We start from the raw sequence: 19,408 nt of genomic DNA, 5'->3' as shown, positions 1-19,408 counted from the left end.
CTACAAATTTTATAATAGATCTTGCACTGCTTTTGGTTTGTTTTTATTATGGTTTTATGTTTCTCTATGGAGTGAATAAAAGTTTTTGGGTAATTATGATTGATGGTTACTATAATAATTTTGGTATATCAACCATTAGATTTTGACAATCTGTATTATAATTTGCACAGATATAGAACAGTACTCTATAAATTTCAAAGTTGGCTTATAGGTTGAAGGGATTAGAAAAGTTTTCTCTCGATCATCCGATAAGCTCTCTCATGAGAATTGTTATTTGCACGAGAATTGACATGTTCGAGAAATTTCTGAAATTTGCAACATGAGATGCGAAATGGTTTACATTCTCTCTCCATAATCCATTTGTAATACTCTCAAATACACTAGAATGTAAATTAAGTCAAATTAAACATCGGACATTTGCAGAACGAATATGATCTACTATTAATACAAATCTGTGATAGTTGAAAAAAATAATCAAATAAACAAAATTAAGAAAACAAACTTGTAGTCTTTAAAATTTGCTTTAGAAAAAAATAAAACAAATGATAAAATTAACACATTTGAATATAATTAAATAGAACGAGCTCAAAATTACTCATCCATCTTAAAACAAATTACTACACTAATTTATAAACTGACATTTTAATATCTGTATCTCATTTAATTTGCTAAAAAAAATTCTCCTATAACTAATCAACTTATTGCATAAATTAACATTTGAGTAATAACTACAAATTTGATTTTAAATACTCTATAACTATGTCAACATTCTCTAAGGTTTTTTTTAATAATCATAATCATTTGTTTCAATCTCAATAATATAAAATTTATTTACAATTTTCATTACAATCGTGACCAATAATTATTATCACTAAAAAATATTGTTCAAAATAATTGATATAAAAAATATACAAATATTAAGCTAATCAGCACACCACACAGGTATGCAACTAGTTTAAGTAATTGGTAGGTGTTTATTTTACAATTGAAAAATTAAAACATTTACAAGTTAAAAAGGCCTAAAAACTCACTTCGAAAAGCATAATGATAGTTGAAGATAAGATACATTGGTAAAGGAACAATGGAGAAGAGAATAGTACAGGAAACAAGACTGAAAAAGTGAATAACAAGATTAAATTGGTTTACACTAAATTAATGCATGTAATGTAAAATAGCTTCTAGATCCCCCCGAGGGCACTGTTATGCATGCATCATATTTGGAGCTGCCTACTGCATATCCGCAGGATCAGTTGAGATATCGAAACCCGGAGGGATAAAAACAACATCAGCCCACGTCGATGTTGAACTCTCCTGCATAAAACACATTGGAATTTTACTCTTAATTTTGTCTGGTGTTTGAATTATACTTTATATGTAAAGGCACTCACTCAAGTTTGAGATAGGTTTCACAAAGTCATTCAACTTTCCTTTTTATTTCTGAAGAAAAGGAAACCCCCTTACCTTCATAGACTTTAATATATCTTCAAAAACAGCAACCTATAAAGCAAAGTACAAAAATATTTGTGAAGAAAAAACAGATAAAAAAAAGGGTAACATGCCACTTGAGAGTAACAAGAGACATGCCTGAATATCTCCTTGCTTGATTGCAGGATTTAATTTTTTCTGCTGGGTTGAAGCTCGCATCAGAGATTTTTCTAAATCTTCCTGAAAAAAAGTGAGTGAAGTAAATAAGCATTCTACTGATAGAATTGGATATGAGAAGTTTGTTTTAGCCTGCTACCTTTCTAAAGAAAACTGGACGGTAACTCTTGTTTTGGCTCTTCAACACCAAACTTCGTGACTGCAATTCCAAGATTTGAAAACTCTTTAAGCAAAACATGAATCACTCTATACCTTAGGGTTTTAGAAATTGGTGTAGCAATTCTCTAGCTGATTTCTCAGAAATTGGACAAAATTGACCATAAATTTTTAAAATAGTATTTAATTGGGCCTTGAATCAGGGATTTTTGCCTCTAATCCCAAATGCACCACAAAGAGGTACAATGGATGTCCACTAAGAAAATGATACATGCCCAACAGAAAAATTGTAGTGCTTTTGCTAATAATTAACACGCTTAGTTAGCCTACCTTCTTAGAAGGCATAATACATCATTTTACTGCACCTGAACGTCATTTGGAACCCTGAACTTGGACATCTGCTGACATGGCATTCCAAATCAGCAAATAAGGGTGTCCGATGTCCAAATTTGAAAAGTTTAAGGGGGTGTTTGGTTGCTCCTTTTCAAGCTCCTTTTGCCTTTTCATTTCAAAAGGGAGAGTTTTAGGTGTTTGGTTAGTGACCTCCTGTTTGCCTTTTACAATTGAAAAGCAGCATTAGGTGTTTGGTTAGTGATCTCCTGTTTGCCTTTTACACCCGAAAAGCAGCTTTTTACAAAAGCAGAGAATCTCTGCTTTTTGGAAAAGCAGCTTTTTCCAACCGCAACAGCAAACAGCAAACCGTAACAGTAAACAGCAAAAAGCAAACAGTAGGTAAAACAAACGGGCCCTAAACCTGTGATAGGCCCAAGTATAAGTTCAGGGTGCCCAACGGCAAATATTTAGGGATGTTACTATTATTTATTTAGCCGTCAGCATCGTCAACAGTTAGTGGTCCGCCGCATTTGCCCCAAGCTTGTCCCCCGTTTTTATGGTCTGTATCAGGTTGTGGCTCGGATTGGGACCATTGCTTATAAATTGCAGCTACCTCCTTCCAGCAGAATTCATTCGGTTTTCCATGTATCCTCTCAAACGCGCTCTGGGCCAGCAGCAAACAGTTACCTCTTCTCTTCCCCCTGAACTGGAGTTAGACAGTTCGGGTGTTTTTACTTTAAGCTATTCTGGCCAAACGGGTGGTTCCGAAGCACGGCGACATCATCTCTCAATGGCTTATTCGGTGGCGGGACAAACCAATTGAGAGCACCACCTAGGAAGATGAGTTCACTATACAGGCCGAATCCCTACTGTCAGTCTTGAGGACAAGATTCTTTCCGAGGAAGAGGGTATTGATAGAGAACGGGATACTAGGGCCAATGCATTGGACCCACAGAATGAAAGGCCCAAAGTCTGGAAGGTATACTCTAGAAAGGCAAGGGTACTACAGGGCAAAAGAATAATTAGTTGGCAGGAGTTTGTTAGCCTGGGGATCAGTGGTGGAACCAGGACCCTAGATGACCCGGAGCTCAAACATATCAGTAAAAAAAAATTCAAAACATTAAAAAAAAAAAAAAATCGAAATTAACCATGCGGTTGACGGTAAATTTTCAAAGTTCAGCCCGTTAGGGGTGGGCAAAATGTTTTTAGCCTCCAACGCGTTAAAACTGTAAAAATGCTATTATTTTTTTTAGAAACTACCATTGAACTAATAGAAAATTAAACATGTTTATTTTTTTTTAATGGTAAAGACATTAAAAATGAATTCAAAAGTGTTATCAAAATAAAAATAAAAAGTCCATTTAAATTAATTAATAATGGTAACATGTTTTTATAGTTATTGAAAAATAAAACTAAAAGAAAGAAAACCTTTTTAAAAGAAAATAAGGCTGGAGGGAGTTGAACACAGGACCTCTCAAATAGAAGTAAGCATCTTTAACCATCTACCTTTAAATATTGAAATAATACTACATAGAGTCAATATAATTCTCTCCAAAATATTACCAAGACACCATTACTAAAAAAAAAAAAAATCTCAATTCTCCGGCGGCCTGCCGGGGCTCGAGCCCACCCCAACCCCCCGGTTCCGCCCCTGCTGGGGATTGTTGAGCTGTCAGGGGAGGTTATATAGAGTGGGTACAAATCCTTCTATCCTTCTATGGTATTGAGAATTCTGTTATTAAGTTGCTATGAAGCACGGACACGGGTGCGGACACGGGTGCGGACACGGCAAACGATATTTTTAGAAAATATGAGACACGGGTGCGGCGGGGACACGGCAAATTTTATATAATTAATTATATATATATTAGATATAAAAATATATAAAAAACATGCTAAATCACAAATCGGAATCGTGATGTTAGGAGAAGAACCCAGGAGAAGAATCGCAGCGCATGAGAAGGAAGAACCCAGGAGAGAAGAAATTGTTTCTGATTATTCCCAAACAAAAACGAAATCGTGATGTTAGGAGAAGTGCAATGTACGCAGCACAGGGGTTGAAATCGCGATTTGCGCAGGAAGGAGAGAAAACCTAATTCTAATTCGTGCGATAGAGATTATAATTTAGGATTTTTGACAAATTGCATAATTGATCCTTAAATTTTATAAAAAAATTTAAAAAAAACCCTAATTTTTAACTTTTTTTTAGCCCAGCCGTGTCCCGCCGTGTCCCCATCCGTGTCCCCCCGTGTCCCGCCGTGTCCCCATCCGTGTCCCATTTTCCGGCCGTGTCCCCGCCGTGTCACCGCCGTGTCCGGCCGTGTCCCGCAGAGTCCGGCGAGTCCGACTCGGCCACGGCGACCCCGGGGAAGAGTCCGTGCTTCATAGTTAAGTTGTTGGTTGCTTTTGGCAAAAGGCTCTGCTTTCCAGTGGAGAGGGGATTAAGCACTGCTCGATTCATTTATCTTTCTTTCATTCATTGTTATACTATCAGTTACTAATTCCTTTTCTTTCATCTATCAATGAACAACCATTTCAGCGATTGTGTGTTGTGTATTGCTTAGTTCTATATTACTGACCTGTTTGGGAACGAGTTCATCATTATCTCTATCAGATGTCTATTTTGTAATCAATCTGCGACTGATAATACATCAGTTCTATACTTCCATACTTGGAGTATCATGATTCATGTCACACTGAAGCACATAACATAAGTATCACAAAAAATTTGCAAAACCTAATTAGGCAGAAAAAGTATGTCAAGCAATGTAAATATTAGCTTCCTGCTTTTTGAGCCAATTATTAATTCACAATGCACACTAAAGCACATTACAAAATACTCTTTTTTTTTTGTTTGTTTGGTCATTAAAAGTCCAGGTAAGGGTAGACCTACCCATTTCCAAGACCAGGGCATAAACAAATGAAGGTTCACAGTGGAAGATAGAGATGGCCTACCAAAGAGGGGCTAAATTTTGACAAAGTGGTAATTAAGCCCAGACCTGACAAGATATGTTACACGGAAACGGAAACTAAATGGGAAACGAACACTAGGAAACTTTATTTCTAAAACAAAGTATTCAAAATATAACCATAAAACGAAAATGGAAACGGACACAGAACGCGGAAACGCTACTAAAGATAAGTTTCCGTGCAACATAGCGTACAAGCATCAGTATTACTCTTTACCACTAAGGCTAACCCTCATTAGCACAATACAATCAAATACTTGCAAAATATAATTAAGACAGATTTCAAGTAGGAAAAATGTATTTCTATCCAGCTTCTTGAGCATTTATCAATTGACACCATATGATTGTTGATCCATTATGTATTCCTCAATGCAACAAACAACATCAACCATGCTTCGTATACAATCAAACAAGAATACCTTAAGGGGAATATTAACTGATCCATAGAATCAAAACTACAAACCTGGAAAACTGGAACTCCAGCAAAGAAATCATCAGAAAATCCAGCCTTTTTCCTCTCCTTTTGGCAAATAAACAAAGAGCAAGAAACGAACATAAATCAATTTGGTATATACAACAAAAATGCTCATATAGATGAGCAAAATCAACAAAAGTGTGACTAGATAAAACAAATTCTCAGAATAATGATGTAATATGAAACTCACCAAAAAAATCACACAAATTATAAATATAAAATCTCGAACAAAAAGTTATCTCAAAAATATGACAGATCACTAAACAATTCCCCCTGATTTCGATAGGAACTTAAAGCACTTCAAAAATACATGTAAAAAAGATTGCACAAAAGTAGATCATGTAAAATAGACGCACTGAAATTGCAAACTGGACATGTGACAGAGATAATACCAATTTATTACATTGAAAAAGAATCAGCTCACTCCAAAGGTTATTAGTCCCCCTTCGTTTAGCACCATATCCCTTACATGAAGCACTCACAAAATAGCAAGTAGATGATTCAAGTATTACACTTTCAATCTCAATGGACCATTGGCTCTTCAATCTAATATCAAGCACCTCATGAAGTCCATCCAAGTAATAATTCTGTTGCAATTAGGCAACTTATCAAAGCTACCCCAATGGTCAATTCACTCGCTAAAATACTTGAAGCATGTAGTGTAACCCCCGTCCCGGGTCACATTGAAAACACATAGAAAACCAAACAATTGTCATAGTTAAGCACAAACACCAATATAACTACAGAAAGTCTTCTCATTTATTTTCGTCTTTCAAAATCTCATAACCAAAGGGCTAAATAACCAATTTTAATCGTCAATAATATTCACTTAAATTTAGGCAATTAATCCAAACCAATAATAAAATAAATAATTATGAATGTGTATGAAATTGCTAATAGGAATGAGACGCTTGTGTTGGCCAGCCTGAATGTAGGGTAAACCTAAAAATCTAGCAAATAGGAAAACCTCTGAACCTAGCCTGAAAATTTCAACATGGCAAGGGGTGAGCTGCCTACTCAATAAAAATAATTACCTATATTTATATACATAAATATATATATATATATATGTACAATTAATTTCATGCATCTTAGATTTAATAAATCAAAGAATCAAACCATCAGTACAATTAATTTCATGCATCTTACATTTAATTAATCAAACAATTAAACAATCAATCCCTCAAGAATAGAATATAAACAAATCATCTCGTATATGACTCAATTTACTTCAAACACCAAAATTATCATTTATTATCTTTATTTTTAAGGGCCCAGCTAGACCTAAGTGAAATATACTCAATGGTCTCATGGTTAACAATATTCTAACGTAGGCGTACGCGATACGTACCCTTTCAACCTCATAATAATTATCTCAATAATACGGAACTGCTATCGCCCCCAGTTTCAGGACACAGTACAAGCTCAATAACATCCTACCCAGGTGTCTGTGATCACAGTATCAACAAACCTCCAGACCATTGAATATACCCACCCAAGCTAGCTATTTATGTTTTGTTCTAACTCAAACATAGACCAATACAATTTCATAATTCTTAATCTTCTGAACTCATATGCATTCTCATTATATAATGATATAATTTCTCAGCTAATTAGAGAACTTTTGAAACTCCAATCTCAAATCATCATATATATATCAAGTACCAAATTAAATGATAATCAAATACTCAACATTCATTCAACATACATTTAATTATCAACATCTCAATAGGCAACTATATATATATATATATATATATATATATATATATAAGCAATTAAGTTTACCTCTTATCCCAAAAAGCTAATCAAATTATTCGGGTTCTAATTGATCCGTTACTGGTTCCCCCGAGTTTCGCTGAAGATATCAGAATCATGAACCGAGACTATCACGAGATAGCCAACAATCTGAGGAGTCCAAAAATACACTCCTTTCACAACTAAAACCGCCTAAAATGTTGGGATTTGACACTTTACCGGTGAAAAGTACACGTTTCGATCACTATATTTTTCAGTCAGAAAAATATGAATATTGGTCTTAAAATCTTTCTCACAAAACAATGAATTTAATGGTATAATTTTCGTTTGAAGAAGTGGCCGGAATAAGAAGCTATGAAGGAAATTAGAAAGAAAGAGCAAAGTAAATCGAAATTACATGGTGGCTGGAAAACGTTCTCCTCTAAACTAACCCTTCCCTAATAGTAATAAACCTACCTACTTAGAATAACTGATAATAATAATAATAATAATAATTTCATCGAAAAAAAAAACAAAATAGTAATAATAATAAAATAATAATAAGTAATAAATAGTTATGTGGTTGTATTTCATAATAATTTGAATACTTTTATTTTTTTTTTTAATACCATAATTATAATATATATTAAAATTTTATTTTGTAAAATATACCCCATAAAATTACGGATGTTACATGTAGAGAGGACTGAACAAGATACTTCGAGAACAGCAAATATCAATTAGTCACACTCATTCCTCATTGTGATGGTCCGTTCATCAATTCTGATTCTTAGCTTTCCACTCTATCTCAAATGTGGAAAAATACTGAACAAATCATTGAATATTGATATATGGGTTGATCGCCTAATAATCATAAGAAACAGTTGTTACACCAACTGAACTGGCTGAAACTTCACACAGAATATAATTTCCAATCCCTTGTAATAGTTCAACTAAAATTACAACCATACAGTCAGGAAGAAGGGGAATGCTAAAGATATGTCCTAGCAATTAGTATTGGGATTCCCGTGGTCACACTTTCTAACAAACTAAACATCTTCCGTGAATGCTAATCAGGGTTCTAAACAACTACACACATCATGGTAACATGAAGTATCAGTTCATAATTTTTATTGGAAAGCGTGATACTTTTGAAGAAGCAAGAGAAACAAAATCAAATGACTCAATGTTAACTGATTACATAACATATCAATGTTTGAACCGTCTAAAACAGCAATAACTTGAGATGAAATAACCAGTTTATTTCACAGCTAAAACTTTTGTAGTAAGAAACGCTATTACGTCCATGAAATTACTTCAATTGATAATTGAGTTGTCATTTATTTTTGCTACTAAATCCTCGTACTCTGTTTTTCATTTGCTTAGGTTCTTTTTAAGGGTGCACACAGGGGTAGAATGAAAACACTATTAACACGCACGGGATGGTTTTGTTATTTGACTAAGGTTGTGAATAGGAAATGGCCCAAGGAATCAACAATTTATACAAATTTTAAAGACTCAAATCAACTCAAATAAAGTTCAAGGTACTTAAGAATGTATTTTGCTTACAAATATTTTAAAGGCGTTAAGTCAAAATCCCACTTACACGTGCACTATTAGAAAAAAGACTTAATTAAATTAAAAACATAGACGTATGAGAGGTTAATTGGAGCAAAATAAAATAAAAAAAAAAAATAACATAAAAACTACAGGAATTCAATTAACCATACATAAAGCTAAGGGGTATTTAAACTTTTGACAATGTGTTTTGCCTTCTAATAACAAAAAGCATGTCTTGGTATAGCATTAGCATAATGTTCAAAATGAAACCCTGATCAAATATCAGGGCCTTGTATTTTCCGATCCCATATCATAATTCATAAGCATATTGTTTTCATTGTACCAATGGGCGATGAGGACACGGCTTCCATGCTAATTTGATGGACCAAACTGATAATAGCTAGGTCAAAGGTTTAATAGTACTTTCTCATTATCAGATCACAAATACCCTACCGACCCACCCCTCCCAACATTTCTCCCTAAGCCAAGGATAAGAACCTTGCTCATATCAATTAATGCTAGTCTTGTATATGATAGAACTAGTCCACAATATCTAAGAAAGATAATATACTATAGACATGAAAGAAATACAAGAGAAGTTAGGAAGTGAACAATTTAGCTAAACAGGAAAGAATTAACCAAATAAATCATCAAACAATGGCAAACAAGAAGTGAACAAATAGTTAAACAGAAAAGAATTTGTCCAAAAAATTTGATTGCCCCTGAACTTAGATGGTTTGGTTTCTCATTAGCTCCTAAACTGCTTAAAGTGCCACGACTAAGTCTCTAAATCCATAAAAACGCCATAAAGGTGTAAAAGATAGAAACTTAATTTGTTTTAAAGATTTAGAATCACAAATTATGCCTTTATTTTTTAAGTTTCGAATTTTTGACAAGTTTAGACAAATTGAAATGTATATCACTTTAAGTTCAGGGGAAAATGGACTACTGTAAGCAAGTTCATGGGGGCAATAGGTCACTTTAAACAAATCCAGGTGACAAATAGGTTATTTTAAGCCATTGAGGGGACTAAAGAGACACTTTGTAAGTTTACGGGGGCAATCAAGCTTTTGGGACAAGTTGAGGGCTCTTGATGTATTAGGCCAAAGAATTTACACTTCATCAATCAAATATGTCATCTTTTTCATAAATCTCAACCAGCATAAACAATGGTAAGCAATAAAGAAATTCAAGACTCGTAAACATTTTTTAAATTTAATGTCTAAATCAAAATGAATCCACATTCAGCAGCTAAAGAAAACTCACTTTAACCGCATTCTTGATTTGAGATGACTCCGGTATGAACCTAAAAGCTACATCATCAACTTTTAGCTGAAAAACCTACAAAAACCAGAGGAAAATGACTTAAACTACAGATAGGAACAACATATATCAAACTACGGCATGCCAATATAATAATATATATATAGAAAAGAACGATAAGAAAAAAAAAAATAAAAAAAAAAAACACACCTTGCCTAAAGCAAGGGGAACCACTTTAGACCCACTTTTTCGCATTCCAGGGTCCATGCTCTTCATTTGCTGAAGCAGCACTTCAGCGTCCTCCTCCTTGAAGCAAAGCAAACCCAGAGATTTCCCTGTTTTAGCCCCAGTAACCAACACAAATTCTTCACTGGAATTGCTCAACGCATACACGGGCACCCCTGCCAATCTCTCTTCAATTGTTTCAGCTGGCATGACAGTTCTAGACTGGCGAACAGGCTCGAAATTCGTCTTGGCGTCATGAGGAATTCGAGCCCAGAGGGGGTTTTTGGAAGAAGAGATAGGAATTTGATTGGATTGAGATATGGTTGCATCTATGACCTGTTTTGTGTGATTTTGGAGGTTGAAGAGAGAGGATTGGAGTTGAGCTTGCAAGCAAGAAGGATTTGGATGGAAGAACGAGTGGTGGGATAGGTGTTGGAGAAAGGAAGAGCAATTGTTTCGAAGGACTGTGAAAGTTTGATGGAGATTTAGTTGTGGGAATCGTTTGGATGATTGAGAATTCTCGTTTAACAATTCGTTGGAGTTCATATTCCCGGAAAAGTTGAGGTATTTGGAATTGGAAACCGGAAGTGGGATTGTGCAGAAGATTAGATTGAAGTACAAAAAGGTAAAGAGAAATATAATAATAGAACGAAAAGGTCAGTCAGTTGCTGTGAACAAGAGAGGTAGGGTTTTGGGTTTTGGCAGAACACGTCCAAAATGGGATTTCTATAATTGTTCTCTGACTTTATAAATAAATAAATAATTCTGGTTAAATTATAAAACTAGTCCGGAGGTTCATTTTAGAGTTGGTAATAGGTCAGGCCGAAAACCATAGCTATTCGGACCGATGGGGATGAGAAATAAGCGAAAAAATTAAGGATGGGGATGGGAACGGGGACGGAGGGATATTTTGTCCTCGAAGTTGAAATGGACATGGGATGGAGATTACTATAGCCGCCTCGTGGGATCCCCACACCGTCCCTGTGTAAATCTCCATGGGGATTCCCAAAAGCTCTCCAAATAATTGTAGATATTTTACATAATATATATATTATATTATATTTTTTTGGTGAAAGAAGAAGGCATAAGGCCTATGGGAACAAGAGAAAAGCTTACAAGGCTAAGAACGAACTATTCTACTGGACAAAGAGTCTCTACTGTCAGCTGGAAGAATCTCCTGGAGACCTACAGGAGGCCCACCAAACTCATGATGACCCAAAGAACAAGAACTTGGGAAATTCATCAACCGGTCAACCGTTTTGTTTCCTTCCTAAAGGTGTGGTTGAAGTGAGAACCCAAACCCGACCCTTAAAAGCAATGCATCAATAGATGAGCCAGGCAAAAGGATGATGAGTTGTTACAGAACAATTTATGATGTGCAGCACGACTTGGGAATCAAGCTGTAACCCCCTCACTAGGATCATATGATATCTCACACAATATCAGTTATAGACATGCTTTCAATTCTCAATTATATAAACTTCAATCTCATATAAACTTTACATATTATACATAAGAGAAAGCATTTACAATTTACAATACACGTTTAAGTCATTGTCCTACATAGAGGATTTACAAAACAAAAGTACATCACAAGACTCTAAAATGCCTAGATGAGAATGGACTGACACTGCCGGTGCGACCTTAAGCAAGAAGAACTCCACCTAACCTGTAAAATCTGTTGGCAAGGGGTGAGCTGCCTACTCAATAAACATATTACGCATATATGTATATACAAAAGTAATGTAAAGAGCACAAATCAAAATATATCATCAGTACCAAGTTAGAATTTTCAATAGAAAGATATTCACTTGTTTCACTTAGTATAGTAATACTTATTTTAGAAATGCCTTGTTATACTTAGACAATATATATAAAATGGTCCTTGGGCCTAATCTGTATTCCGGCTCACTAAATTCGGAATACAATCATCTGTGCTACGGAGGAGTTAAACTCAACTCGCGTACTCATATATCTCAACACATGTGCTTCCGGCTCACAATATTCGGATAGCACTCTCAACTTGGACCATTTCACATATCCATCTAAGCAAGCTCATATTCATTTATAATCCAACCATTATCCAGTTCCAGTATGTGCACAAGGCTCAACATGCCGTATTTACTCATATCACTGCAACATACTCAATCATATCACTTTCTTATCAATCATAACGTATCACAAACACTCAAACATTATTCACGTCATTCACATCAGATTCAACCACATCTCACACTCAACAAGTCACAAGGCACAATACATTCATACACATATATAAGCAATATGCTTACCGTCGCACTTGGTTCGATCTATTCAACACGATCGGGTGTGCGTTTAATTGCACCTTGCCCTCCTAATGTCACATAACATTTATACAATTAGACATAACATAAACTTAATGAAAATATAAACTAATGAATGCTATATGATTTACAAGACACTAACTCCACAAAGTTTATGCAATCTAATCCTTTTATCTTAGATCATCACATGACCTACTTGCACACATTCTACCATAACTTTCTCTATATGAATCCAAATTCCATGTTTCTTGAACCTACTGAAACTAGACATATATGGGTATAACATATCCAAATTTCACATTAATATCACTTCTACACAATATATGGCATGCAAAATGATTCTGTCATGTTTCCAGCCAAGAAACAGACTACCCAGATTTTCATCTGCCATAATTCACTCAACCTAGCTCACACTAAACACAATGGATTTCCAAATCCTTTTACAGACATATACTTCAAGTCGTTAGAAACACTTTTGTATAGATAAACTTCCCCAAATTATGACTCTAAGGTCCTCAAAATACTACATCAATATGGCCGCCTCACATGACATTCAATTTCGAGGCAGTCATGTTCCATCTAGGTTTTATTCATCTATATATGGAACTAAAGTCCCATATTTTACAGAGGGTTTCATAACACATATAGGAACATAGTTTATTCTTTATGTATCTTCAAATTCGAAAAATATAAAGATGAAAAACATGCTCCAAGATGACTGAAAGCAGTACCCTAGATTTCTGTTTAGGGCACTTGATACATATCTTTCATTTGGACAGTCTAAAACCAATTCAAACAACACCAAAACTCAACAAAATCCATCATAACTCATCCATAACAAATTATATCATCATACCTAGGTATTTCAGAGTCTCAAACTCATTGAAAACAAGCTAAAACAGCATACTAACCTTCAACTTGTGTCTATCACCTAGTATTCTTCCTAACTTGACTTGTTTGGCTTGAAAATGGAAGAAATTGGAAGAGTTTTCTTTGGAGGGTATTAGGCTATGAAAAAGGAAGGTTTGCTGAAGCTTGTGGCTGAATATCATAAGGATTGAGTTGTGCACATCCTTTTTAAAATGAAGAGGTGTATTTTGTCTTAATATTGGGGTGACACCTCGTGCTTGCTCACAAACCTCAAATTCAACCCTCCTAAAGTGTAAGTTAATCAATTTAGGACATATGAATTCATTCATTCATTCATTCATTTAAGTCCTAACTCAATTAACCAATCGTTACATCTTAACGACACACTAATCGCCTACTAATCGCACGATAATCGCATTATGCATACGAAACTTCTACTGACAATGAGATGAATCTAAAATGTATGTATTCAATCATGAAAACATATATGAATGTGGGAAGACTCATATGTTAGGGGTTTAGGGATGTTATACAAGCTCAACAAATACTCTTCTCTAACCCTTATCCCAACCAATCTGTAGCTCGAAGTTAAAGACCCCAAAGCTCTGCCATAGAAGATGTACTATAGCCGAGATTAGCTCCAAACCCGCACAATAAAACTCCATTCAAATTACGCACCAATCCACCAGCTGATACCAAACCCGGATTTCCTTTGCATGCTCCATCAGTATTGAGCTTAACCCAACCATGCTTTGGGGGTTGCCACGTTATCCACACCAATTGGTTACCAACCGTCCTATGAGTGGAAATCAAATCTTGTGCTTTCAGAAATTCATTGCAGTAGCCATAGACAACATTCACAGGGTTAGGAAAGCTAAGCCGGCCTCGAAAGACTGCTTCGTTACGTCACTTCCATAACCACCATATAGCGAAGCCAAAAAAAGTCAGTCATGGAATATCCCTGTAATTCCACGAGACTGAGGAATTCCCCTGTGTAATCAGCAGCACAAGGGGGGGAGAAGAACAACTGCTGATTTCCAGTTGAGACTACCGCTAGACACAATCTTCTAGCAGTAGCGCAATCTCGGAGGATGTGTAATATGGTTTCCTGCCGTCCACACCGTGAGCGGCAGTCATCCATCGTGAGGTGGCGTCGAGCTCGATTTAAGTTGCAAGGGATGGCGTCATGTAGGGGTTGCCACACGAAGCATTTTATTTTACCAAAAAAGGCAAGCTGTTGAAACACATTTCCACAATGATTTTGATTTGATAAAATGATTAAATCCCATTGATAAAATATTCCAACACATTAAATTTAAATGCTTTGATTTATTTGTTACTAATGTGTTTGTTCAAGTGTTGAGTATTTAATTCACAAGTATTCAAAGACATTAAGACTAAGGCCCAAAGCCCATGAAGACAAGTCAAAGCCCAAGCAACAAATCCAAGCTTATAGATCAACTCATCCCAGCAAGAAGAAGGATCCAGAAGGCTTGCTAACTGCTTCACAATGAAGTTGCTGAGTTGAACAGACAAAAGACAAGGAGAAGTTGACTCAACCAACTTGTAGACAAAGCTAATCTAATTAAGGAAAAGTTCAGACGCAACAGAAAGCTGTCGAGGAGACTTTGCCATAAATGGAGAGATAACCTGACACTTACTGACCAAAAGCATATGAGCACTGATCAATGTAGAAAAGGCAACGTTCTTATTGGCTGAAGACACTGAGCACTGAAGAGCGAAAGGGACAGCAGAGTTGTTTCCTTCTAACGGTTATTTCGAAATTTGAAATCACTGAAGGCTCAAGTGTCACTAGGCCCTTCATTTGCTTCATTCGACGCATATCTTCACCAAGTCGAACCGCTGAGCAAATTCCCATTTGAAGTTTCTATGCAAAAAGCAAAGCAAATCTTACACCAATTCCAATCTTTGTGTAAACGTTTAAACTAGATCTTACGAGTGTTCTTTGTTAATAGAACAAAATTATCAATTCTTAAACTATAAGGAGACTCTGAGTTGCTGAGTAGTTAGCATTCAGAGGTAGCTAGTGCTGAGTGTATGTAGATATAGAGGAAGGTACACTGTAACTCTATTGTAAGAGGTTTGTGCTCTACCTAAAAGAGCTCAGTAGTGGATTAAAGCTCGGAAGGATTCCGGGGACTAGATGTAGGCAGGAGGCCGAACCAGGATAAATCTGATGAGTAACATTCTCTAACCCTCAACTCCTTATATGTTTGCTTTACATTGTGCCTAGTAAAACGCTTAACTGAATTAACACTGAGTTGTACTTATTGGTGCTGAGCTCAGGAATAGACTCCTTAGTGCTATCTTCTGACTCAACGGTAGAAGCAGCCTTAGTCTTTGATTAACTAAAGCTACCTCTGACCTCACTCAATATCAAAGTGCTAAGTATTAAAAGGAAAATATTAAGTGATATAAAAACTAAGTCAGCCTTTAAATGATAAAATTTTTAAATAGTTCCTTATCCCCCCCCCCCCTTTAGGAACTAATCCTTATATCACAAGGGACCAACACAAGCTTCCACACATGAGTCCATGCAGGGTCCGAAGTACCTGTGTTAGTAGGTCCAATAATTTTGTATCCCGTTCTGACTGTATAGGCACCAATCAGTGAAGAGGCCCAGGACTAGCAGTCCTCAAAATCACTCTCCAGGTTCACTGTGTACGGCGCGATCGGACGCACCGAATTAATCCCAACGGGATGCTCCAGCCAAGACCAATCCCAAGTATTCTACGTGGTGTCCCATTGATAGGGGTAAAAAACCCCTATCTTTGGGTACGGTTTTAGGACGGTTTTTAGCGTTATTTTATGAATAAGCGAGCAATTCTCGCATTTATATGCTTTTGTGTGAGTTAGTTAGAAATTGTATATATTCTATTTACTTTTCATTGTTTAGGCTCGTTTTCTGGTTATTTTAGGCAAATATGGCCAAATTGGCATGTACGTTAAATTTCCATTATCTTTTATAGCTAATTGATCCGCCAAAAGTCGCACCAAACGGAGTGTTTACTCAAAATGAGCGATTGGTGGGTCAATTTAGTCTCGGAACTAATGTTATTTGGAGTTTTCGTGCATGTGCAGGCTAAAAGGGGAACGAGTTCGGGTGAAAGTTGCGTTTCGGGACATCCAGCAGTCGCGCAAGGCGTTCTGGGCATTCCCGCTCGTCGAAATGGCCTTTTTAGGGCCGGATCGGCGAGCTGGCATTGCCAGCCCGTCGAGCAGGCCTTTAAGGGGCCAGCTCGGCCGAGCTGGCCCTCGGGGGCCTGCTCGAGCGAGCTGGAGGCCATCTCGCGTCGAGCTACCCTGCGGGAATCAATCAAAAGATTGATTCCCGGTCCCACGAAGCCACGATTGACCCCATGACTTCCCACCTGCAAAAGGATACAAATTAGGTCAGAAAGAGGGCCCGAACCGCGTCTATAAATAGGATTTTCGCAATTGTAAATCAATATCTTTTATCTTTGTAAAAACCTAAGCTTCCACCTTGAGAAATCCTCTCCACCTCCTCCATCTCCTTCAACCTCCATTGAAGACACCTCCGAAGCTCCATTCATCGAGGATTGCTCAAGTCCCATCCTTAAGTCCTAGGAAAACGCCTGCATTGGTAGACAGGTTCCCTAAAAGGGATTTTTCTTCTTTTATATTCTGTCTAGCCTCTGATCCATGTTATGAATCCTAGGCTTATTGTATCTTCGTGACAATACTTTGATCTTTAATATATATCATAGTTTTGTTTGTTCAATTGTTTTATTGCTTAAATCTTTGTCTTACGCTTTGTCTGATTGGTTTAACTCATTCGATAATCCCAAAATTAAGTTGGCACATATTGCGAGCTGAATCTGACCTAGTCAGTGCCTATAGGATTGACGACCCTATAGAAGATTAAACCCAAATTGCCGAGCCTTAGAGCTAGTTTCGGCCTTACAAAGGAATCACGAACTAGGGACCTCAGGAGGATAGGTAGGGTTAATCGCCTCGGACACAAGTGACTTATATTAGGTTTTAATTTCGTTATCTAAACAATCTATTTTCATTATTATCGTATCACCTCATGTCCCTTCGGGTAATTACATTGGTAAAAGATCACCTAGGAGTAGAATAACTTAGATAGGAGTAGAAATAACTTAATTAGGAGTAGGTTAACTTAATCAAAACAACCTCAAAACCCACACAGCCTAGATAACACCTGAGACCAAGTAGCTCGATACTTGCAGGAATAAATCCTGTGGATTCGATACTTGGACTTTCCAGATTTTATTACTTGATAACGACGGGGTACACTTATCCCTTAGTGAACCTTCTTACGGAGGCGTATCAAGTTTTTGGCGCCGTTGCCGGGGATTTATCTCTTCTGCAATATCGAACCAAAGGTCGATTTGTTAGTTTAGGCATTCGTTTGTGAATACCTTTGTTTATATCATCTATACTTGTCGATATTTTTATACTTATCTATACTTGTTAATATATTGTCATACAATCATTTCATACGACCTGTAGTATTATACTTCTTATATACTTGTAAAATCTTTTTTTCAGCAATTATGGACAACAGAACTCCAGAACCGTCCATGGCTGACCTCAACAAGAAAATGGATTTCCTTGTGGCCTCCTTTGGCCGTAACAACCAAACAGGGACACCATTTTGTGCACGATGTGGCCAGAATCACCCCGGTGAGGTATGCCATGTCAACCACCATGTAACTAGAGGAGAGAATGTAAGTTATTTGGGTAATCGTCAAAGGTATAACTCTGAACCCCCAACGTACAACTTTTATGATCGGGAACACACACGATATCCGCCAGGGCCATACGCGGCACCCACGGATAACCTTCCCTATCCCCCTTCTAATTATGATTTTTATGACAGGTAGACATAGCACTCAGAAGGAATAATGGTTCTCTTAAGGGAAATATCCATCCGACTCGCAGCCAACGAGGAGGTATGCAGAACCCTAAGCAAACAACTCACTGCGATCAGACAGGAGGAAAGGGAATGCCAAGTGGTAAGCAACCCCGGTCCCGTGTCTGAAACTTCAGCTCCTGGAGTAGCTGTAAAGAAAGTAGTTAGGCCTTATGCACCAAAATTACCATTTTCCCAGAAACAGAAAAAGGCCAACTTAGATAAGAAATTTGCTAGATTTTCGGAAATCCTTAGTAGATTAGAAATTAATATTCCATTAATGGAAGCACTAGAGGAAATCCCAAACTATGCAAAGTTTCTTAAAGACATGTTGTCGAAAAAGAAAAAGTTTGGTGAGAATGAGATAGTGGCCCTAACAGAACAATGTTTGGCCATAACCACTCATAAATTGCCCCCCAAAGCTTAAAGATCAAAGGAGCTTTACCATCCCGTGTAGGATAGGCATCATGCATATAGATAGGGCACTATGCGATTTAGGAGCAATTATTAATCTAATGCCTTTATCTATTTTCAGGAAATTAGGACTCGGAGAACCCAAACCAACAAATATGACATTACAGCTAGCGGACAGGTCAATCGCACGGCCTAGGGGCATAGTTGAAGATGTATTGGTAAAGGTGGATAAACTGATCTTTCCGGTCGACTTCGTGGTCCTCGACATGGAAGAAGATGACTCCGTCCCCATTCTCCTCGGGAGACCGTTCCTTGCAACCGGTAGGACACTGATAGATGTTCATGGAGGTAAATTAGTCCTAAGGGTGCAAGACGAAGAGGTAACATTTAATGTTTATGAATCTATGAAATTTCCTCAAGAGCGTTCCAAAAGCTGTAATTTTGTAGATGCGTTAATAGACGAATGTGTTGAGGAAGTTAACCATAACATGAGAGATGCCTCTTTGGAACTTAATTTAGGTAGTGAGGAATGTGAGAACTTAAATGAACCATTCGAAGACCTCCCACCTGAAAAATGTTA

General features: G+C 36.8%; 1 protein-coding gene across 2 annotated transcripts; it reads right to left on the bottom strand.

The window, feature by feature from the left end:
* Positions 1-881: 881 nt before the first annotated feature.
* Positions 882-11,045, bottom strand: LOC136218522 (protein TIC 22-like, chloroplastic). 2 transcript variants are annotated; one of them, XM_066005437.1, is made up of 7 exons: positions 10,306-11,045; positions 10,099-10,173; positions 5,524-5,580; positions 1,742-1,801; positions 1,585-1,665; positions 1,389-1,497; positions 882-1,311 (listed from the first exon to the last, which is right to left on the bottom strand). In XM_066005437.1, the coding sequence occupies exons 1-6, from the start codon at positions 10,864-10,866 to the stop codon at positions 1,432-1,434; spliced, it is 900 nt and encodes a 299-aa protein (XP_065861509.1). In that variant the 5' UTR covers positions 10,867-11,045; the 3' UTR covers positions 882-1,311; positions 1,389-1,431. The 2 variants fall into 2 exon arrangements, with proteins under 2 accessions (XP_065861509.1, XP_065861508.1); XM_066005436.1 differs by having other exon boundaries at positions 1,462-1,497; positions 10,306-11,044.
* Positions 11,046-19,408: the final 8,363 nt, after the last annotated feature.

Source organism: Euphorbia lathyris, chromosome 2 (assembly GCF_963576675.1).
Source record: "Euphorbia lathyris chromosome 2, ddEupLath1.1, whole genome shotgun sequence".
NCBI classification, from domain to species: Eukaryota; Viridiplantae; Streptophyta; class Magnoliopsida; order Malpighiales; family Euphorbiaceae; genus Euphorbia; species Euphorbia lathyris.
The sequence above is the reverse complement of the archived record's forward strand: the minus strand, read 5'-3'. Positions and strand labels throughout refer to the sequence as shown.

Excerpts from the sequence above, each read along its gene's own strand:
- LOC136218522 (XM_066005436.1), bottom strand. The coding sequence starts at position 10,866 with ATGAACTCCAACGAATTGTTAAACGAGAATTCTCAATCATCCAAACGA. Across the intron at positions 1,802-5,523 it reads CTGGAGTTCCAGTTTTCCAG|TCACGAAGTTTGGTGTTGAA; the intron begins GTTTGTAGTTTT and ends TTGGAATTGCAG. Across the intron at positions 1,498-1,584 it reads TCAAGCAAGGAGATATTCAG|GTTGCTGTTTTTGAAGATAT; the intron begins GCATGTCTCTTG and ends TTTGCTTTATAG.